Source organism: Rhinopithecus roxellana, chromosome 4, assembly GCF_007565055.1.
Source record: "Rhinopithecus roxellana isolate Shanxi Qingling chromosome 4, ASM756505v1, whole genome shotgun sequence".
NCBI lineage: Eukaryota > Metazoa > Chordata > Mammalia > Primates > Cercopithecidae > Rhinopithecus > Rhinopithecus roxellana.
Genome location: NC_044552.1, coordinates 34992494 through 35015153, shown reverse-complemented (window position 1 = coordinate 35015153; position 22660 = coordinate 34992494). Strand labels below are relative to the sequence as shown.

Here is a 22660-nt window from a genome sequence, read left to right as displayed (position 1 = left end):
CAAAAACCCTGAAGATGAGAAGACGAGATACGATTGTTGCCGCCTGTCCCTATGTGGGCCTGACTCTCTTCACTACACTAAATTGGATGTGAATGGAGAGGGGGCCTCTGGATAGCAAAGGGCCCTCTGTTCCCCTTCCTAATATTAATGCCTTACTTTGATTTACATTCAAGTATCATTCTTCCTTAGATTTTGTGAGGTTGAAAGGTAATTGTCATTATTACCACAGAAAGGAAAACTGGAGTTCAAAGAAACTTAACTGAGAAGTGAGTCCTGGTCTCTGGATTCTTTTGTTGATGTCAGGAGTAACAGCAACTGGTGATGAAACAGAGCCCAGGCTCAGTGCCTCCCAGGAATGTCCTCACATCCTGTTGTGCAACTTTCTGAAGCCTCTAGGTGACTGTGGTGCCTTGTAGCTGTCCCGGAAGCCCTCAGCAGCAGTTGGAGTTGGTGCACAGGAGGGATGAGGAAGACCCGGCTCTGGGGGCTGCTGTGGATGCTCTTCGTCTCAGGTAAGACAAGGAAGAGGAGTGGGCAGGGATGGTGTTTGGTCCAGGATCTCGGGGCGCCCTTTTCTGTTGAAGCTTCAGAACACAGGGCCATCCAAGATAGAGCCACCCAATAGTTATGCCAGACTGTGCTGCTCTACCCAGAATCGGGAGAACATGCAGTGTCTGCACACAAAAGTAAAAGAAGGAGAGAGTCAGGGAAACAAGATGTCTGTGCATGTTGACGTTGTCAGAGACAGGCAAAGTCTGGCATGGGAATAATGATAGAGTAGATCTCATCATGGCATGATCTACAATGTTTACTTGATGTTGAAATTTTTTTCTTATATTCCATCATGATGTTGGATGTTATATTCCATTTGATGTTGACAGTCTGTTAAACCCAAAAGGCAGAATTGATTTAACAAATATTTCCCAGGGATCTACTATGGGCCAGCAAATATACTACTGCTGAGGACACAGATGTGACCAGAAGAGGCTGGTGCTCATTTTGGTGGGGGTGATCATCCCAGCTCTCCATGGCACGCTGGGATTGGAGGGCACAGTTGCTGAGGCTCAGCAGGGCCGGCCCATGCCCCAGCTCTTCCATGTGTCTCCTCTTAAGATCTGCACAGCTCATACCTGCACCCAAACCAGAAGCATGTGAGGCTTTATTCACTCCTCCTCCTAATCCTTATGAATAACAGGAGGAAAGTGTCAATATGAGTTAAAAGCGAGGCTTGCCTTAGGAAGGCATGAAAAATTGGGGAGAGGTATTCTCTTGGGCCCTCTACTTTGAGCAAAGTCATGGACAACTGCCTTGTAAAGCCCATGCTCAGACGTTGCTCTGGGGCTTCTTGGAGCTGAAGTGATAATCTAGATGGGCAGAAGGGATTTAGGTCCTCATGGACAAGTGTATTTCCTCGTGTTTGATTCATGTTTTTCTGAAGGAGAACTGGGAGACAGCAGAGGGCTGAAGGTTATGTACTTGTGTGAGAGAAAACCAGTGGTATATATTTCATTGTGCCCTGTGGGGATAGGTTAGGGGTTAACCTGAATGCTCCTTGCAACTGGATGCTTATTTATGCTTGGGCCAGGACTGCTCTAATCCCTATCAGACTGTGTTGGGCCATGTAGCTCAGTGCTTTAGATGGAACCAGAGTCCTTGGGTTTGAATCCTGGCTCTAGCACTTAACTATGGTGAGACTTTGGGCAGATCACTTAATCTCTCTGTGCCTCAGTTTCCTTATCTATAAAATGGGGAGAATAATAGTGTCAACTTTTTACATTACAAAGATTAAATAAGATAGTCTTTGAAAACCCTTAGCACATAATACTTAATAGGTAGTATTTCTACCCTTTTAATTAACATATTCAAAGGATTTCCCTTCTTGCAATGCTGCACAGACAGCTCAGCAGCCTTCGTTTCTTACTGTCTCCTTCTTTCTGTGAGAGACAGGCAAGTTTGCAAACTCAGTCACCTGTAGCTCCCACCTTCCCTGGGGAGCTGGCAAATAAAGGAGATTTATCTGTAACATTAACTTCAGAGGTTAGGGCTTTAGTGGTAACAACTTGAGGATGGAGTCTGTGTGTCTTCCAAAGAGCCCAGCAGAGTCCCTGTGGTAGAGAAGTCTCTCAGCCACAGTCTGATGAGTGAGTGAACAAATGAGGGAACCAGGCTTGGTTTCAGACAACACTCAGCCTCTGCTCAGCTGCCTCTTGGAGGGGCACTCCTGACCGGAGTTTGTGGGAGTTGCCCAGGAGGCCTGTTTGCAAGGTTTCCTTAGAAACTGGAGTCTGCTCCCAGAAGAACTGGCTTTCAAGCCTGGCTTCATCTTTAAATCAAAATCCTTGTGAGTCCCTGAGTCGAGTCTTCCTAAGGTCAGGCAGATCTGCTGGCCTATCCTGGGGTGGGCATGCCAGGGGGCTCCATGAAAGGGGCAGTGCTTGTCGTTTTTCACCAGCCCTGCAAGGACCTAAGTGTGTGGTATTAATAACAGCAGTACTAGTGTTACCTTGACCCTCACAGTAAACCCAGCAGCACTGTCCAGCCTGTTATTTGGTGCTCCATGGGGGAAGGTACCCTAGGCCTGAGTGGGTAAGCTACAGTTTTTCAGCAAACTTAGAGAGCCCTGGGTGTCCAGCTGAAACACGGATCTTGGTCTTCTAACTTCTGCTCTGCTTGGCCTCCCATCAGCAAGGCTCCCTTGGACAAGGCCAGATGAGCATTCCCAATTCCAGATGGTTAACCCGGTTCAGCCTCCAAGAATGTGGTGGAAAACATTGTCACTGTAACTCAGGGGTTCTCAAACCTGGCACTATTGACATTTGGGGTGGGATGATTCTTTGTTGTGGGGGCTGTCCTATGCACTGTAGGATGCTTAGCCTGGTATCCACTAGATGTTAGTAGCACCCACCTCTCTCCCTGGTTATAACAACCAAAAATGTCTAGATATTGTCAGGAAAAGTTGTGGCAGGGAGCAAAAATTGCTGCCCAGTGGAGAACCACTGCTGTGACTCTGTGACATCAAAAATAGGAGGGGGCATTTCTTGGCTCAGGTAACCGGGAAGTACAAGGGGTGCTCCTCTGGAGCACAGCTGAGTCCATGACTCAGATAACGTGGGTTTTTTTTTTTCTCTCTCTCTCTTTCTCTCTTTCCTCTCTACTCTCCCCTCTCTCCCTTCCTCTCACTCACTTTCTGCCTGTTTAGCCATTCTCAGGCAGCCTATTCCCACATGGAAGAAAGTTTCACATAATAAAGTTTCATATCTCACTAACCTGTGAATCCCAGCAAGAAGCATTTCTCTTAATGGCTACAGCAGTCTCAGGGAGGATTCTGACTGGTCCAGCTCAGCCATGTGCTCCTTCCTAAACCAATCAGCCTGGCAAGGCCCAGGCTGGAGTGCAGTGTTGTGATCTCGGCTCACTGTAACCTCCTCCTCCTGGGTTCAAGTGATTCTCCCACCTCAGCCTCCCATGTATCTGGGACTACAGGTGTGCACCAGCATGCCTGGCTAATTTTTTGTATTTTTAGTAGAGGCGGGGTTTCACCATGTTGGCCAGGCTGGTCTGAAACTCCTGACCTCAGATGATCTGACCTCCTCATCCTCCCAAAGTGTGGGATTACAAGCATGAGCTACCACACCTGACCCCGAGATGGGGTACTTGGATTGGCAAAGCCTGTGTCCTGTGCCCATCCTTGAGAATGTGGGCAGCCCCAATAGTAGAGCCACACAGGATCGTTCCCTTGGAAAGGGGTGCTCTGCTACCCAAAGAAGGGAGAAAGGAGTGCCAGGTAGTCAGATATCCATGCTCATCATGCCCTCCAGACGGCTTCCTCACTGTTTGTCCAAAGGTCTTTTGAACTGATGTTCTTGCCCTGACTTAGGTGAAGTTCCTCAAGCTGTCCTTGGAGCCACTCTCTTCTAGCACTGTGTCTTTGCATTCACTTTTTATGTCATACAGCCTTGTAATTGTTCCCTCCCACCATGCTGCAGCCACTTGTGGTCTTAGCACAATGTCCCATGTTCTGTCTCTAGTTGGGTAGTTTCTTCCTCTCCAAGTCAGTCTTCCTGTGATCATTTATGAAATTTGATCCTTGTGCACCATATGAAGTCTCACTCCTATAGTAAAAAACCTACTCACAGTGGAAAGATCTGAGGTCTAGTGCTGGCTTGCAGGGCAAGTTGTGTTTTCTCTGGAGGCCTCAAGAACGTTGTCTGAAATATGGGTGGTTGGACAAGAAAAACAGGGGGCTCCTCTCCTTTTTCCCCACCCAGAGAGAGAAAAATAATTCCTCACAGAACCCAATTCTCTTTCCCTGCTTATAGAACTCCGAGCTGCAACTGAATTAACTGAGGAGAAGTATGAACACAAAGAGGGGCAGACCCTGGAGGTAAAATGTGACTACACACGAGAGAAGTATGCCAACAGCAGGAAAGCTTGGCAGAAAATGGAGGGAAAGATGCCCAAGATCCTGGCAAAAACAGAGAGGCCTTCAGAGAATTCCCATCGAGTCCAAGTTGGGAGGATCATACTAGAAGACCACCCTGATCATGGTTTACTGCAGGTCCAAATGACCAACCTTCAAGTGGAAGACTCTGGACTGTATCAGTGTGTGATCTACCAGCCTCCCAAGGAATCTCACATGCTGTTTGATCCCATCCGCTTGGTGGTGACCAAGGGTGAGTGGCCTGGGATTGGTGGGGACAGGAAGGCCAGGTGAGGAAAGGGGCGGTGGTGGTAGCATCAGCAGAGCTGGGGTTCAGGATTCCTAGCAGGCTGTCTTCCTCCCAGAAGCTCCTTGTCTCTCATCTGAGGTCTAATAGTAAGTAGAACCTTCCATGCATGAGATTCTCCTTGGATAGCAGAGCCTAATTTGGGGTGCTGTGGTAGGAATTGGGGTACAATTAAGGTGAGTGGTAGATTTGGGATAATTTAGTCCCATTCTTTGTTCTCCGCTTAGAAGTCATGTCCTGACTCCCCCTCCCAAGGACGCATTTGGTGGCACGCCTGTGTGCTTCTAAAGCAGCCCTTCTCAGAGCTTTCTGTGGGCACAGACCACCTGGGGATCTTATTTCCAATGCAGACTCCAACTGAATAGGTCCAGGGTGGGACCCAAGAGTCTGCATCTCTATTGATCTCCCAGGTGATGCCAATGCTGATGGTCCATGGCTCCCATTTTCGGGGAGCAAGTCTCCAGAGCTCATACACAACTCTATCTCACTGGATAGGAGAGGCCGGTTTACTTACCTGTCCCCTATTAATTTCAGACCTGCTTGAGGGAAGCCCCTGTGCCTTCCTGGGTTCTACACCCTTAGCAAATAATGTAGTTTCTGACACAAAGTAGGCTCTCAGTAGATGTTGCATTAAGGAATGAATTATGGAAGACAGAGGAAAGGGAGGCAGGTTCAAGTTCCCAGCACCTGGGGAATTCTAAGCCTGAGGAAGACAAGGTGCACACACAATATATTAATAAAAGATAACTTTTAAAGCAATATGCCATAAGCCAGGTGAATGAAAGGCAGAGTGAATCAAGTAAGCCTGGAATTATTCTTGGAGAAGGTGGGGGCACATGAATTGGTGAAGAACAGAAGGCAAGTGCATTTCCAGCAATACGAATGGCAAAAAATTCCTTTCTTCTTCTTTCTGCTCTCCCTCACTTCCTGCCCTTTTTTTCTTCTTTCCCTTTTTCAATCTCTGACTCAGGTTGACTCCACAGTATTTCTTTGGTTTTAGCAAAAGAAAACTTTGCATTTGGGCCATGCTTATTTCCCTCCTCAGCTTCATTTACCATACCACCTACCCGTCCATCAACTCATCCACCTTTTCATCCATATATCCATTCACCCACTCATCCACCCCTTCATCATTCATCTGTCCATCCATCCATCCAATGTGTCTTCTTGCAGGTTCTTCAGGTACCCCTGGTTCCAATGAGAATTCTACCCAGAATGTGTATAGGATTCCTCCTACCACTGCTAAGTCCTTGCGCCCACGCTATACCAGCCCCAGAACGGTGACCCAAGTTCCACCCGAGTCAACTGCCGTTGTCTCCACTCGTGGCTCTGAAATCAACCTTACAAATGTGACAGATATCATCAGGTATGGTTTTCAGGCCCTGGGCCCCTGGTTTGGACACTGAGCCCTTTTTCCCCAGTCCGTGTGCTGAGAGGATGTGAAAGTGAGGGAAAGGGGAGGGTGGGGCAGGAGCTGACTTGAGTCATGTTAGTCTGGGTAGAAAGGTCCAGGGGAAGAAGGAAGTGGTGATGGAGAATAGGGGAGGCTCTCAGTCAGTCTGTCCTTCTCCCCAGTTCACCTTCCTTGTTTCCTTGCAACCTGAGTATTAAGGAGAGGGAAATGGCATCTTCCCCAAATTCCAATGGAGCTCATCCAACCCCAGGGGTCTGATGGGTAGTGGGAAAGCACTCTGAGTGAGGGACCCTGGATCTAGTATCGGCCTGACTAACTGTGACTCTGGGTGAGTCAGGAACCCTCTCTGGCTTTAACTTCCTTGACAATTCAGTAGGCATGCTAGAAACCCAGAGCTGGAAGACATTGTCCACCTAACAGCTCTCAGTAGGAGCTGGAGCTGGGGCTAAATGCAGTATTGGTTTTTGCCTTATTGTTTTGTAAATAATATTGTTGCATGTGTCCAATTATAGATCAATAGAATTAGAATTTTTGCAGATGAGATCCATCTCAGTATTTTTAATAAGATCTTTAGGAGACTTCTAATGTGTACGCAAACTTAAGAACCACTAACTTAGCAATTTCACACCTCTGTACAGTTATTAAATGTTGATTTATATTAGAATGTGTTTATCATTAAATATTGAATTATCAGGGAGGAAATATTCTTTCACATGACCACTAGTCTAACATGTCTTTTTTCTCATATTCTCTTCTAGTCTTTATTTATGTTTATACATATTTTAATATGGCAGTAAGTCTAATTATACCTGTTTTTTTCTTTTCCCTGCTGATATTATTCTTTGATGCTGCTACCTAAATTCCATAAATATAATTTCAGTAAGTGAATATTTTTCTATCAATTGGGAAAGCCATAACTTACATAATCATTGGCCTGTTCTTAGACATTGATATAGTGTTGATAACTCTGAGATAAACATTTTCTTGCAGATGTATTTTTCTTCTTTTAAATAATTAAATGAAATCTCCATGAGATAATTTAAACACTGATATCATTTTGTATACAAACAGCATCTACCAATGGTTTTCCAAAAGATTGGAAACAATTGGCAGTGTGATTCATTATGCATAAATAAAGCAGTGTCACTGCAGGCTTACAGACATGGATTTAGTCTTTTAAATCATTAAATAGTGTGAGTTAAATCACATTCCTGCTAAAATGAATGTGAACTGGTGCCTGCCCTAATTTCTCTATGAGTGAAGACTCCACCTCCATATGGGTAGTAGCAGTGCCTTTTTTCCCATTACATTGTTTGGGGAACAGAGTGTTCATTAAACCTTTGTGGAATAAATCAAACGAACGATCCACTAAGAGTCAATTCTTTTTTCTCTACTTTCATTTTGCAATACATAAGTTAAGAGTACGTGATCTTTGCCCATATTCCTACTTTTACGGGAAGGAGGGCCTTAAGTGTAAGCTGTCCAGGTTCTGAGCCTTTTAAACAAAGAATTGGACAAGATGCACAAAGTAACAAAGGAATGAAGCAGTGAAAGCAGGAATTTATTTAAGCGAGAAAGTGCTCCCCAGGGTAGAAGTGGCCCCGAGCAAGTGGCTCAAGGGCCCGGTTACAAAGTTTTCTGGGTTTTAAGTACTCCACGTGAGGTTCCTCTCAGTTACCCCTTATCTGTATAAAGCATTTGGTTTGTGGCTACCTAAAGGCTGAGGTGAATTGGCGCCCTCTGTGGATAAACGGATGGTCGTTTCTGATTGGCACATGACCAATCCAAGGCACTCTCCCTTTCCATCTGAGACGTGGTGGAAGGGGGAAGGCTGTGGGGAGAGTGGCCTTTGATCCTTTGCTGCCGGGGAATGGGGAGATGGGGTTTTTCCTTTTGGTTTAGCTTTAGAAAATTTGTTAATTGGCCTTAGGTTCCCTGACCCCAGCCCCAGGAGTTTTCCTTTTGATCCAGTTTTGGGAAATCAGCACGAATCTGTCCTAGATTCCTTGCTCCCAGACCTTGGTGTTGCGCCTTGATTCAGCATGAATTGGCCTTATGTTTCTGTCTCCAGACCCTATTCTCCTGCCTCGCTACTAGAGACTGCATCTCTCTTTTACCTGTTAACTTTATCGTCTAATATGAACTATCCTTTCAGCAAAAGTCCAGTCTGGAATCCACTCTAGCTGTTTGAAAAGAAGAAGCTTTTTTCCTTTCCTTTCCCTTCCTTCCTTCCTTCCTTCCTTCCTTCCTTCCTTCCTTCCTTCCTTCCTTCCTTCCTTCCTTCCTTCCTTCCTTCCTTCCTTCCTCTTTCCCTCCTTTCCCTTCCTTTCCTTTCCTTTCCTTTCCTTTCCTTTCCTTTCCTTTCCTTTCCTTTCCTTTCCTTTCTTTTCCTTTCCTTTCCTTTCCTTTTTTGTTTGAGACAGGGTCTCACTCTGTCAACCAGGCTGGAGTGGAGTGGTGCAATCATGGCTCACTGTAGCCTCAACCTCCTCCCACCTTTGCCTCCTAAGTAGCTGGGACCAAAGATGCATACCATCAGGACAGCTAATACTTTTTATTGTTTTTGTAGACATGGGGGTCTCCCTGTGTTACCCAGGCTGATCTCGAATTCTTGGGATCAAGTGATCCTCCCACCTCGGCCTCCCAAAGTGCTGGGATTACAAGTGTGAACCACCACATCCAGCCAGGAAAAGAAGGAATTTAATGCAGGGAATTGTTTGCCCAGGTGATGGAAGAGCTGAGACACTAATTTGGGGATGGAGAGACACTGCAGATGTAGCCACTATCACCTTATCTCTACGTAGGTTCCCCAGAAGCAAGCCATAAAGTCTTGTTAAAATGTTTTAGGACTAGGCATCCTGACTCACATTTATAATCCCAGCACTTTGGGAGGCTGAGGTGGGAGAATCACTTGAGCCCAGGAATTTGACATTAGCCTGGAAAACTTAGCAAGACCCTGTCTTTACACAAAAATAAAAAAATTGGCAGGGCATGGTGGCATGCACCCATGGTCCCAGCTACTTGGGAGGCTGAGGCAGGAGGATCACTTGAGCCTGGAAGATCGAGGTTTCAGTGAGCTGTGATTAAGCCATTGTACTCCAGCCTGGGTGACAGAGTAAGATCCTGCTCTCTCTCTCTCTAAAAAAAAAATGACAAAAAGAAAAATGTTTTAGGAAGTGATTTCTGGCAAAGCCATTGAGGAAGTGGGACCAGGAAGGGAAGGAAGGCAAGCAAGGTTGTCATAACCAAGGAGTATCTCACAGGATAACTCTGGCTCAGTCTTATAAAGGAGCTCTGGGGACTCCTGGGTCACATTTGGAGTTGTCCCTGTAAGGGGCAGTAACTGAGCAAGGGCAGCTCTAACCAAAGCCAAACACATGAATTCCTGGCCCTTCAGGGGGTTGGTAGCTTGTGTGCAGCCTTGAAAGAAATGTAGGTGGTGGCCTGTTGGGAGTGGACATGCCCCGGGAGTTCAGCGTAGGAAAATGGTACAGCACTCAGAGTAGATAAGGCAGAGCACTCGCAGGAGAGACTTGGGGAGGAGGTGCAGTGAGCAGAGCCCAGAAGCCAGGACATTCAGGTTACAGCACTGGAATCAGGGCAGATGCTGAGGATGCTGAGTGGGCCACAACCATGTGAGGGGTGAGAGAGATGCTGGCTCCTTATCCCTTGCTGCCTGTCTCTCTGCCCCATCCCTGCCCCCGTCTCTGCCCCCTGTCCCCTACCAGTTGCTGAACTTGACCAGGCAGCCTTGGGAATGTAGTCCCCTGTGCTACAAGTCAGGGCTGTTAACTAGGGGTGGATTTCGGGCAAATAGGCAGTTTTCTGCTTTCTAGCCTCCTTTATGCTGTTTCCCTCTTTGCTAGTTTGTGCATGTGGTTTTAAGTTTTGTATAGGTGGATGTGTTGATTTTAAATCAGTTGCTTCGCTTTATTCCTTAATGTGTCTTCTTCTATTTCCTGGTGACTTTTCTTGGATTGTTTTTTAATTTTATTTAAATGTTTAATCCAGGGGGAAGATTTATTCTGCTACATGCTGTAAACTGTAGAAAAGGCAACTCCGTTATCATGTTGCTGTCCAGATACTGCAACACTATTTACTAAATGATCCTCCTGCCTCTCCAAGTAGCTGGGACCATGGGTGCATGCTACCATATCCGGCTTATCCACTGGACCTCTGATTTCCTTAGACGTTACGTTCCCGCATGGCACTGGCTCTGCATCTGGCCTTTTTGTTCCATTGCCATCTGTCTGTCCCTGTTTCTTACCATGCCACATCCTTGTGCTCTCATCTGCTTGCATGTCTGCTGATGGAACTGGCCAAGTGCCCCTCACTCCTTTGCATCTTTTTATTATGATACCTATTGATGTTTACCCAGAACCCTTAAAATCATTTCGCCAAAATCTATAAAATTCGTGATGAGATTTTCACTAGGGTTGGATTCTTCCCGGTTTATAGGTGAGGAAACTGAGCTAAAGAGGTGAGATGACTATCCCAGTAGGCAGGGGATGGTGCTGAGAATAGATAGCGGGTTTCCTAGCTGGGGTCCCCTCTCCCTACCACATCACAAGGAAGAGGATGGGCTGATCAGCCTGAGAGTCTCCCAACAGTGCCTCTCCTGGACAGGGACCTATACTCTCCACTGAATTATTTCTAATCAGTAGTTTTTGGCAGTGAGACAGACCGAAAAGCACAGGGTCAGGCAGTGTGGGAAAGGTGCAGCAAGGACCTAAGCAGATGGGAGTGGGACATGAAGGCATTTTCTAGAGGGAACACATGCATGTGGGGGAGCCTTTACCAGCAGTAGCATTCAGCCTCCTCTTTCCCGCAGGGTTCCTGTGTTCAATATTGTCATTATCGTGGCTGGTGGATTCCTGAGTAAGAGCCTGGTCTTCTCTGTCCTGTTTGCTGTTACGCTGAGGTCATTTGGACCCTAGACCCACGAACCCACGAGAACGTCCTCTGACTTCCAGCCATATCCATCTGGCAGTTGTGCCAAGGGAGGAGGGAGGAGGTAAAAGGCAGGGAGTTAATAACATGAATTAAATTTGTAATCACAGGCTACTTTTAAAGTCAGCATCTCACCTTCCTGCTCACTGCCCTCATTTCTCTAATAACATTGGGTGGGCATTTCCACCTCAGAAAAGAAGTTACAGCCCCAAACATGCCTGGTCCTTCATTCCACTGGCCACTTGGGGTTTGCATGAAGTACAGACAGGTCAATGCTTTTCACTGTAATTCTCTTGTGGGGGCTGTGACGTGCAGAAGGCACACCTGATACTTCTGCTCAGTTTTGCCCTGGACCATACAATTTTGGCCTGACCTGGACAGAGCTCCCACTACAGAAGCATCCTGCTTGCCCTATGCTGGGACTTCCTCTTTCTAGCATCAGACACTTGGGTTTCATGCGTATATGTGGTTCTTTCCAACACTCCCAGAAAAGGGTGTTGAAGATTGTGGAGCATGGAGAAATAAGATACCATGGTGAGAAAGTGTATCCTTCTCAGAGAAAAGAGTTAAACTGAGTATCTTGTCCTGAGGAAACTACTGGCAGACTGAGATGGGATCCATAGGAGAACATCAATAGACAGTGTCAGACATCCTGTGTGCATTTATCGCTGGATCCTGAAAATAGCCCCATGAAGGCAGAAATGTATGTGACTGGAACGAGGCCACATGAAGTAAGTCACCGCCCACTGGCAGGAATGAAAACTGAAGAGCTCCTTACCTGAAGGACCCCAAAGCCATATGGAATAGAATGACCAGGAGTTCTGCCTGTGTCTAAATGCCTCTTTCCTGTATCACACAAGGGGCAGGGATGGTGGAGTAAAAGCTCTCCTTCCGGGAGGCTTCTGGAGGCTGTCCCCACGTGCTCGCCTAGTTCCCCACTCTGCCCTCCTCCTCCTCTCTCAGTCTGCTCCTGGAGCACCCGCTTCAGTTTCCATGCTCTCTCCAGTGCCTTCCTCTGTGAAGTAGGTAGGTGTTCAGGCCACCACGGAGAAAATCTCTGTGGGAGATTTTCTTGCAATCTCCCACAGATTTCAATCAGGATTTTGTTATTTCCCACCATTCGAGCTTTAAAGGGAAACAGGCCTCATGGATGGGGAAAGGATGGTGGGTCCTTCCAGCCCAATTTAGTGATGTCCAGGGCAGATACTATCCTCAATTCCCAAGAGCAATCATACTTTTCTACACATACAGTATGTCTCATGTTAGGTAAATGTATTTTCACAATGAGCTCCACTTCTGTGGAAACAATTGTCTGCACGCAGAGGTCCAGCTCCCAGCCTGCTCCATCACATAGGGACTTCCCCATTCCCCTGAACGCTGCTCTGTCAGAACCTGCCCAGGTAACGGTAATGACCCTAGAGAGATGACTTCTGAACCCCAATTTTGGGCCCATTAGAAGATGTGTGGGGGGCATTTATTTCATCCTGATGCTCTGGTGAGAATCTTTGCAGAGGCACTAGATCCAGAAGCTGTTAATCTCTGCATTTATTTTCTTACCTAAAAGAATCAAGCAGCTCAGAGGCAGTGACTGTGCAGGATGCAGTGTTTGTATGCTGAGCTTGCTGGTCTGGAACTTGCACTTTAGCAATCCCAGTGTTGCTCCTGTTTATGAAGTTGACAAACTGCCAGGGCAAGGGAGTATTATCATTAAATGCACTCCAGGAGAGGTGGAACACACGAGGGCGGTGTTTCTCAGAGGTCTTTAGACCACCTGCATCAGATTCTCCTGGAGCATAAAGCAAATGCTTAGAGTCCAGGGCCCCTGCAGACCTTCTGTATCCTAGTATACAGCTCCCTCTTAGTGAATCTCAAGCTTGTTTCCAAGCAGTCATTACACTCCTTACGAAAGCCCATGACACATTCCTAGAGATTCATCCAGATGTAACCCACTGCATGGTCCAGTGCATGCCTGTGTGCTTAACTTATTATAGATCAAGTGTTATTTAAGTCCAACATATCAAACGTGCTTGAAATACTATATGCACTAAATTGGAAGACAAATGGTCATACTGGATACTCTCCCATTTGCACTTACAGGCCACGCCATGCTCCATCCTCCCCATCCTGCCTGGGAACCTGACCAGGTGGCTAAACCAGCAGGCTCCTTGGCTGCCAGTTTCTGGCTGGTTGAACCAATGGGAAACATGAGAGGAGAGCCAAGGGTGGGGAGAGAGTCAGATCAGGGTTTCTGTCCTCAGGGCTCCCTCCCTGGGAGGTGGTGGCAGGAGTGGCTGCATTCCCCTCTGAAGGTTCCTTCAAGCCCCTCACCAAACAGTTCCCATCTCCGAGTCCAGCCACCTGCTCCATCCTCTCCTCTGTAGGCCCAGTGGTGGGAACGGCCCACCACTTTTGCCAGCCTCAGCATACTGAAGCACCCCCTTACTGCATTCCTTAAATTCTATGCACATGTTTATTAAATACTCTTCAATTACCCAGTTTCAATGAGCCACCAGTGTCTTGCTGTTACCTTGACTAATACAATAGTGTTGTGTGGTTAATGACACAGACCTTGGAGGAAAACAATATCTGGGTTTGAATCCCTGCTCTGCATCCTTCCAGGGTGTCTGATCCTGGGTGATTCAGTTAACCTTCTGGGCCTCAATATTCCTCCTTGCCTTAATGGGCATGATGGTGCCTAACCATGCCAGTGATGATTCTGGATGCTAACAACAGAATCCAACTCTGGCTATCTAAAACAGCAAGGGAATTCTAGGGGGATATCAGTAACTCAGAGTTGACGAGAGGCTGGGGGATCAGGTTTGGAAAATGGGCAGAAGCCAAGAGAGAATGGACAGCAGAGGCCACATGAGACAGTCTGGCCATGTTGCCATCAACCAACTCTGGCTATCTAAAACAGCAAGGGAATTCTAGGGGGATATCAGTAACTCAGAGTTGACGAGAGGCTGGGGGATCAGGTTTGGAAAATGGGCAGAAGCCAAGAGAGAATGGACAGCAGAGGCCACATGAGACAGTCTGGCCATGTTGCCATCAATGCCACTGCCCTGGACACTGGAGGCCACCATGCTATTCCTAGACTCTGAATCCTTAAATTGCCTCTGAGTAAGTCATCTCCAACTGGCTCTGCATTTGTGTCTCATTTGCAGATCTGGGGTCCTGGGCAGAATCATGCATGTGGCCAGGCTTGGGTCAAGTCACGTGCCTGCAGCATAGCTGCCGGGAGAAGGGTGGGAGGAATAGCTGCCTCCATCCTCAATAGAAGGGGAAGCAGGGCTCTGCATCTGTGTGAAACTCACACATTGGAGCCTGTCCTCCCAAAAGGAAAAGGTGTTTGGTGCTGGAGAGTCACAAGAGGACACGCCTCCATTATACCAGCTCCCAATGTTGACAGGATCCAAGGAGATGCCTGGGTAAAGCACCCGGCACACAGTAGGACTTCAATCCATGGTGGTTACTGCTATTACTGTTATAACTGTGGTCTCCATGCCTGTGCCTGGACAGGGTAGCTCAGGGAAGCCCATACCTGGTACTCAGGCAAAGCCCCTGAGCCCCCGAGACATGCTACAGGACCCATCTTACCTATACGTGGCTCTTGCAGACATGGCCAGCTTGGACTCCTGGCCTCAGAACCACCTAAGCTGTTGTTAAAATACAGATTCCTGGGCCCCTTCGCAGATCTGCCAAGTCAGAATGTCTGGAGGTGGAGCCTGGGTGTGTACCTGTGCACTTCCTGAGTGAAGCCTCGTGCCTGTGCTTGGGAACCATGGTGCAGGCTGATATTAAAGAGGGCAGGTTCAGCAGAAAGGCTTGAATCCAGCCTTGTGGGGTGAAGAGTATTTGTTTGCACAGTACCATTTCACAGGGAGACTGGGGTGCAGGCTTATGGGTTATAGGGGTCAGTGGTCAGTGATGAGGAGGTTGGTGGCCTGAGGGGGTGAGTGACGCAGTGGGGACCTCGGGTGGGTGGGTCTAGACTCACCATGGTGCAGAAAGGGAAGCAACTGAGTGTTCCCATCAGCACTGTGACATCATGATGGCAGGAAGGAAGCTGTCACAAGGGTGGCTAGCCTGCCTCTCTTCTGCATTTTCCTGAGCTGTTCCCCCAGTCACATTTCCTCCAAGGTTTCTCAATTGTAAAGTAACTGCCCATCCTCCTGGGGAGATAGTGACCACATATGTGGGGCAACATCCTGCAGCAACTAGAAGAGGCCGTGGGCCAGCCAGCAGACAACACATCTAGGTGGCAGAGTGGAGGGGGCAGGGCTCGGGGGGTGGCCCTGGCTGCCGCTGCCGCTGCTCCTGCTGCTGCTGGTGCAGGTAAGGAGAGTGGGTAAGCAGGCTGGGCAAGAGGGCACCAGGGAGAGGGATATAGACAGCCCAGCAGAAGTGCCCACTAGTGGGAGTTTCCTCTCATATCTTTGGGATGGACTGGAATGGGATCAGGTAATGTGGTACAGATGGGAAAGGGAAATGAAGGCAATGCATGCAGACTGTGCTGGTTCACCCTGACTCAGGAGGGACTGGGAGATGAAATAGATGCTGGAGGTTCCTCTACTGCATCTTGAAGTTGAGAGAATTAGGTGGATTCAGCCAAGTAATCCCCCAGCACTGTGCTGATATCCTGGGAGATGTAAAGAAAAGCAAGGCAGGCCGGGCGCGGTGGCTCAAGCCTGTAATCCCAGCACTTTGGGAGGCCGAGACGGGCGGATCACGAGGTCAGGAGATCGAGACCATCCTGGCTAACACAGTGAAACCCCGTCTCTACTAAAAAATACAAAAAACTAGCCGGGCGAGGTGGCGGGCGCCTGTGGTCCCAGCTGCTCGGGAGGCTGAGGCAGGAGAATGGCGTAAACCCGGGAGGCGGAGAGGCGGAGCTTGCAGTGAGCTGAGATCCGGCCACTACACTCCAGCCTGGGCAACAAAGCGGGACTCCGTCTCCAAAAAAAAAAAAAAAAAGGAAAAGCAAGGCAAAGTCTCCCTTTAAGAAAGCATGCACTCACTGTGCAGAGGAGGCATTAGTAGAGCATAAGGTAAATAACAGCAAAAAGACAGGTAGTAACACGAAAACAAAACTTCTGTTGAAGTCACTAGCAAGACAAAGAACGGAGTGTGGAGAAGAGGATAAGAGTTCTGGAATCAGAGAGGGTTGGGGCAACAAATCCCATCTCAGCCACACTCTATGTATGTGACCTTGAGTAAGGTTTGTAACCTCTATTAGGCTCAGTTTCCTCATTTGTAAATGGAACTGACTCACAGGTATGTATTTGTAGGTGGTACCTACTTCAGAGAGTTGTCTAAATAATTAAACAGTGGATGGATGAAAAGCCCTTGGCTCAGTATTTAGGGCCTAATAAGTGCTTAATTTTTTTTTTTTTTTTTTTTTTTTTTAAGATGGAGTCTCACTCTGTCACCAGGCTGGAGTGCACTGGTGTGATCATGGCTCACTGCAACCTCTGACTCCCTGGTTCAAGCGATTCTCCTGCCTCAGCCTCCTGAGTAGCTGGGATTACAGGCATGTGCCACCACACCTAGCTAATTTTTGTATTTTCAGTAGAGACAGAGTTTCACCATGTTGGCCAGAATAGTCTCGCCTCAGCCTCGCAAAGTGCTGGGATTATAGGCATGAGCCACCACCCCGGCCATGCTTAAAAATTTTATGATGGGAGATGATGATGATGGAACCAGGTGTAGGGTGATCTGTGATATTGAGGGTGAAGAAGAGAGAGACTAGTGCCAGCTACAACTGTTCAGGTTGACTCTCCTCTGGGACCAAATGGGAATATCCCTTGGGATAAGAGGAGAAGAGAGAATAGTGGGAGAAGAGAGAATAGTGGGAAGAGCATCTGTCTTGGGGACACCAGGAGCTAATACAAAGAACTGTGTGAGGTCAAGTGCTATGGCTCACACCTATAATCCCAACACTTTGGGAGACTGAGGTCAGAGGATGGCTTGAGCCCAGGAGTTCGAGACCAATCTGGGAAACATAGTGAGATTCCTGTTTCTATAAAGAACAAAAAGTTAGCTGGGCATGGTGGCACACACCTGTAGTTCCAGCTACTTGGTGGGGGCTGAGATGGGAGGATTTCTTGAACCCAGGAGGTCAAGACTGCAGTGATTGCACCTCTGCACTCCAGCCTGTGCGACAGAGCAAGACTCTGTCTCAAAAAACAAAGACAAAGACAAAAGAACTGTATATCAGAAAGCAAAAGGCACGCCTGGGCCACCACAAGTGGAATAGAAAATGGATGGTAAATCTGGTGAAGTTCTTTTGTACCTTTTTATGATGAACATTTTCCAGTCTATGAAATGTAGAAAGAGTAGTTACTGTCAACTCGTCGTCTAGATTCAAACTTCAACCATGATACATATTTGCCTCATTTGCTCCATAGGGGTAGGAATTTTGCTGATATATTATATATATATAATATTATATATATAAAATATCATATCATATATATAAAATATATCACATATATCATATATAATGTATATATACAAACAGACATATATATGATTGCAGAACCTTTTAAAAATAATCACAGAAATACTTAATCACTCCTACATGCTTGACGGAGGAGCTAGGAATACTCTTCATCTGTGGTCCTATGTCTGTGTTGTGGTCTGAGACTGGGGATGCAGAGGTGAGGGAAGAAATCATGTTTGCTCAGCAAAGTGCTTGACTCTTCATTCCCGGATTCCAAGCTGTAGGTGACATGGAGGAGCGAATGTGCCTGCTAGAAGGACAGAATCTGACCGTGGTCTGTTCTTATATCATGAAATATGCCTCCAGCCTGAAGGCCTGGCAGTGGGGGTGGAGCCAGGGTCCCCTGGAGACTCTGGCGCTCATGGAGATTAGAAACAAAGACCTAAACTGAGCCTGGGCCAGGAGGCACCTGCTGGAGGATTATCCCACGGAAGCCATAACCAGGGTCATGGTGATAGGGCTCTGGAGGCAGGACTTGAGGCTGTATCAGTGCATGACCCACCTGTCTCCTCAGGACCCCTTTGTCCTACACCATCGGATTTGGCTGGTATTGGTGCAAAGGTGAGCAGCTGCAGGGCCCAGGTCAGGGAAGGGTCTCCTTAGGCACAGCCAATAAACTGGACCCCATTTGCCCATTCATGAGGGGCTGTCTGGAGAGACAGCACAGAGCAATAGGAAAAGTTCCAGGCCTCAGATCAGGGGACCTGGGTCTTCCATTCTCTTGCTTTGTGACTTTTTTGTGAAAGTCAATAGCTTCCCTGTGGGCCTCCGTTTTCTCACCTGTAAGACAAGGATGTTGGACTAGGTGATATAAAAAATTATCTTACTCTGTGGCAGAGGGCTGCTAGAGAAACTGGTTAATTGAACATGTGCTATGAGCCAAGCACGTACCTTTTTAATCTCTTTACTCTGAAATAAGTGCTGCTGTCTTCACTGCAGAAGAGAAGATGCAAAGAGGTTAAGTTATTCACTATATCATTCTGCAGATAAGTGGTGCAGCTGTGACTTACAGGGATCCATCTGATTGCCTGGTGACTCAATGAAATGGGCCCTGTTTGGCCAATGAAAAGCTGTTCCTCTTCTCAGGGATTTCAATAGCAGTAGATGAGGCACAGTTATTAGAGAGGAAAATGAAGGACATTTTGGTGACCTTCAGTTGCTTCTCATTGGTGGAAACACTGCCAGTTCCCCCTCCTTTGTTAGCAAGCCTGCCTGCCTCCATGGGGAGGTGGAACTGGGATGGTGGAGCTCAATGGTTTTGCCTCAAGTTTTTCTATAAAACTCTTTTCAAGCTAGTGAATTTGAGAGGCCTCCATTAGCACAGGACATTGCTCTTCTGCTATTTGAATATATGCTAATCTGAATATGTGAATATCAGGACAGGCTGGGGCTGAAGCTGAACTTCATAGCATCTGCAAATAAACAGTTGACCAAGCAAAGGGACAGAGCCATGGGCAGGATGGTTGGAATCTACTGAACCCATATAATAGAATATAATAATTTCCCAGTTCTTGAGAAACATCCAAGGATACCTGGTCACTGACAGGCTGATTACAAATTAATGACGCAATTGGTCAAGCGGTTCCATCACCCACTGCTCCTGACTCAGGAACATTTTAGTAATTTGGTCTTAGTGTCTCTTTGTTAAATAAATACTAAAACTTCAGTCCTTCGCAAAGGTAAGGGCAGCCATCACAGGGCAATAGAAGATTCTGGATTCTTGGTCCCTCTCTGCCTTGATCATACTTAGTGACCTTGGGGAAGTGCCTCACCCTTTTTTAGGCCTCAGTAAACCCCTGGCAGTGGGGCTTCCCCTCTGTGACATTCAGTGGCTCCAACCTTTTGGGTTTGTGGATCTTTATTGAGTTCAGGGAAATAAAGGCCTATATTTCACATGTAGCAAAGTTGGCCCAGTCCAGGCACCAGTGGATGGCTTAGTCTTTGTGGTCTGAATCCATCATTGGAGTTCTGCCCAGTTCTTTAACTTAAGTCTTAAAAAAGACAAGAGAAATGGTTGAGAAAGACTGAGCTCATACTATTAAATGAGAACTGTATCAAGTTTAATAAGGATACACTTAAACATAATTATCTTCATTGAACCATAAAACAAGCAGTGCTGTTTTGATAGCAGCTTCATATTTCTTCTCTCCAGGAACTGGAGAAAACTTGAGGCTAATCTAGCCAGAAAAGCAGCATCCCGTACAGATTGTTCCTGTCTGTCTCCTGTGTGGGTTCCCTGACCCAATCATTTCCCCCGCTTAAATTTGCAGGGAAAAAGCATGACATTTGGCATCAGAAGGCCGGATGTGGAATCCCATCCTCCCCCACCACTGCACAGTGGGCACTTTCGGATAAGTCAGTTCCTCTCCCAGGCTGGAACTCAATCCTTGCGTTCATGTTATAAAGGAAAACCTACGTCCTGAAAGATGGCAAGGTCAACTGTAAACAAACAAAAATGCAAACATGCTGTTTTTTCCACAAAAGATCTTCATGTAACTAAACTGAAATGACAGACTCCTTATTTCACAGCCCACAGTCATCAAAGGAAACACTTTACCACTCATTTGGTTTCATGTGTTTTTTTAATGTGTATTTTTATGTATAGAGATGGAGTCTTGCTATGTTACCCAGGCTGGTCTTGAACTCCTGGGCTCAAGTGATCCTCCCTCCTTGGCCTCTCAAAGTGCTGAGATTATAGCCATGAACTACCACTGCTAGTTTAATATATATATATTTTTAATCTTTACTACCTTCATCCTGAGCTCCACTCCCTACCCTTCCCTGATAGGCATCTTCTTAATAATTATATTTCATATTTTCCATGTTTATTTGCATGCATGTAGATTCTTGAAAATATATAGAATCGATTTTGTGCGCTCTTGTTTTTTACACATTTCACTCTGTTGTAGAAAAAAATCTGCAATTAAACTGAAACTTCCGCATTATCTATTGCACTCTCTTCTTCATGTTATCTGGTAATCATTTTGTGAGAGAAGTCTAACTTTCACAAATGCAGGTTATTGATAGACAAGCAACCTCTGCCCTGTCTTCCTTCCCCTGCTGAGAGGGAAAAGCAAATCCCAAACTGATATGCTTCCACATACAATTCATTTCAACATTCCTTTACTTCATATACATTTGTGTTTTTTGACTTCCATTTTTAAACTGACATAATACCTTCTCAAATAAATTATGTATTGAGTATGAGTTAAATAAAATTTTTTAACATGTGTTTATTTTTGTCTCTCATGGTTTAAGCTTTATTTTTTTTTTTGAAAATTATAACTCCAGTTCTATGTTTTCAGACAGCATTGTGCTTCTGCGACTATCCCTTATTGCTATATGTAAACCTAAATCTTCAATTTTTTGGCTGCTAGGTAGGATTTCATATAATGTAGGGGCAGTATTGGATTTCATTTTTCCATTCCTCCTAGTGATGGGAACCTAAGTTGCTTCAACTTTTTACTACCACAAAACAACACAAGCATACAAACAGAAAAACAGACAAAAGAACCTCAAAATAAACATTTCTATTAACGCTCTTGAAGGAGCCATATAAGAATGTTTTAGAGTACATGTGAAGTTGGCATTAAGCCAAATAGAAAATAAGAACAAAATAGAGGGTTTAGGAACATACCCACACACGGACAGTCACTTGACTGCCACTAAAGGGCCTCTGCAATTTAGTGTGGAAAAGACATTGTTTCTATCAAAGGGTAACGATCAGTTGGATACCCACCCAGAAAAAAAATAGGTTTTTAACTCTTTCACACTGCATGTGAAATTAATTGAAAATGTACCATAGACCTAAATATAAAAGGTGAAACAATATGGTTTCTGGAAGAAAATGTAGAAAAAAATGACCTTGGAGAAGGCAAATATTTTCTAAATAGGACGTAAAAAATAGCATAATAGAGCATAAGTCAGGGATGGAACATTGGGTATGGGATATCCACATGTTTATGCCACATACAGGCTCCAGATTGTTCTCCAGAATGCTGGGTCGTGTTGCATTCCCCCCAGCAGGGCTCAAGGATCCCTCTGGTGTCATTCACCTTCCATGTGCTCACCATTCAGATGAGTTCAAAGTGACAGCTCCATGTTTTTAAATTAGTATTTCTCTAACTAACAGGATCACACATCTATTTATGAGTTTCTTGGGTATATGGTTTTTTACTGCAATGTGTAACCTATTTCTAACCATTTTCTGTTGGCTTCCTTCCTTCGCTTGTTGATTTTTAATAAGCCCTTGGTTAGTTTAGATGTTGAAATTATTTGTATAAATTCATGGGACACAAATGCAATTTCATTAACATGCATGAATTGCATAGTGACCAAGTAAGGGTTTTTAGGGTATCCATCACCAGAATGATGTACATGATACCATTAAGCAGTTTATCACCCACCCCACTCCCACCCCTTTACTCTTCTGAGTCTCTATTGTCTATTATTCCACTCTCTATGTTCATGTATACACATATTTTAGCTCCAGCTTATGAGTGAAAATATGCAGTATTTGTCTTTCTGACTTGTTCCACTTAAACTAATGGTTTCCAGTTCCATCCATGTTGCTGCAAAATACATGATTTCATTATTTTTATTCCATTGTGTATATATATCATATTTTCTTTATCCAGCCATCCGTTGATGGACACTTTGGTTGATTCCATATCTTTGCTATTGTGAATAGTGCAGATAAACACACAAGTGCAGGTGTCCTTTTGATATATTGATTTATTTTTCTTTTGTTAGGTATACAGTTGGGATTGCTGGATCGAATGATAGTTCTATTTTTAATTCTTTGAGAAATTTATTTTTTGTAGTGGCTGTATTAACTTACATTCCTACCAACAGTGTATAGGAGTTCCATTTTCGGCCGGGCGCGGTGGCTCAAGCCTGTAATCCCAGCACTTTGGGAGGCCGAGATGGGCGGATCACGAGGTCAGGAGATCAAGACCATCCTGGCTAACACGGTGAAAACCCGTCTCTACTAAAAAATACAAAAATCTAGCCAGGCGAGGTGGTGGGCGCCTGTAGTCCCAGCTACTCGGGAGGCTGAGGCAGGAG

General features: G+C 45.9%; 1 protein-coding gene across 2 annotated transcripts; it reads left to right on the top strand.

Moving 5' to 3' along the window:
• Nucleotides 1-359: 359 nt before the first annotated feature.
• Nucleotides 360-20537, top strand: TREM1 (triggering receptor expressed on myeloid cells 1). 2 transcript variants are annotated; one of them, XM_030928770.1, is made up of 4 exons: nucleotides 360-512; nucleotides 4320-4673; nucleotides 5901-6093; nucleotides 19864-20537. In XM_030928770.1, the coding sequence occupies exons 1-4, from the start codon at nucleotides 464-466 to the stop codon at nucleotides 19874-19876; spliced, it is 609 nt and encodes a 202-aa protein (XP_030784630.1). In that variant the 5' UTR covers nucleotides 360-463; the 3' UTR covers nucleotides 19877-20537. The 2 variants fall into 2 exon arrangements, with proteins under 2 accessions (XP_030784630.1, XP_010388064.1); XM_010389762.2 differs by lacking the exon at nucleotides 19864-20537 and adding an exon at nucleotides 10973-13582.
• Nucleotides 20538-22660: the final 2123 nt, after the last annotated feature.

What these genes read in the sequence shown, in the direction of transcription:
- TREM1 (XM_010389762.2), top strand. Translation starts at nt 464, where the DNA reads ATGAGGAAGACCCGGCTCTGGGGGCTGCTGTGGATGCTCTTCGTCTCA. An exon ending in GTGGATGCTCTTCGTCTCAG is followed by an intron (nt 513 to 4,319) that starts GTAAGACAAGGA and finishes CCCTGCTTATAG; the next exon opens with AACTCCGAGCTGCAACTGAA. An exon ending in CCGCTTGGTGGTGACCAAGG is followed by an intron (nt 4,674 to 5,900) that starts GTGAGTGGCCTG and finishes GTCTTCTTGCAG; the next exon opens with GTTCTTCAGGTACCCCTGGT.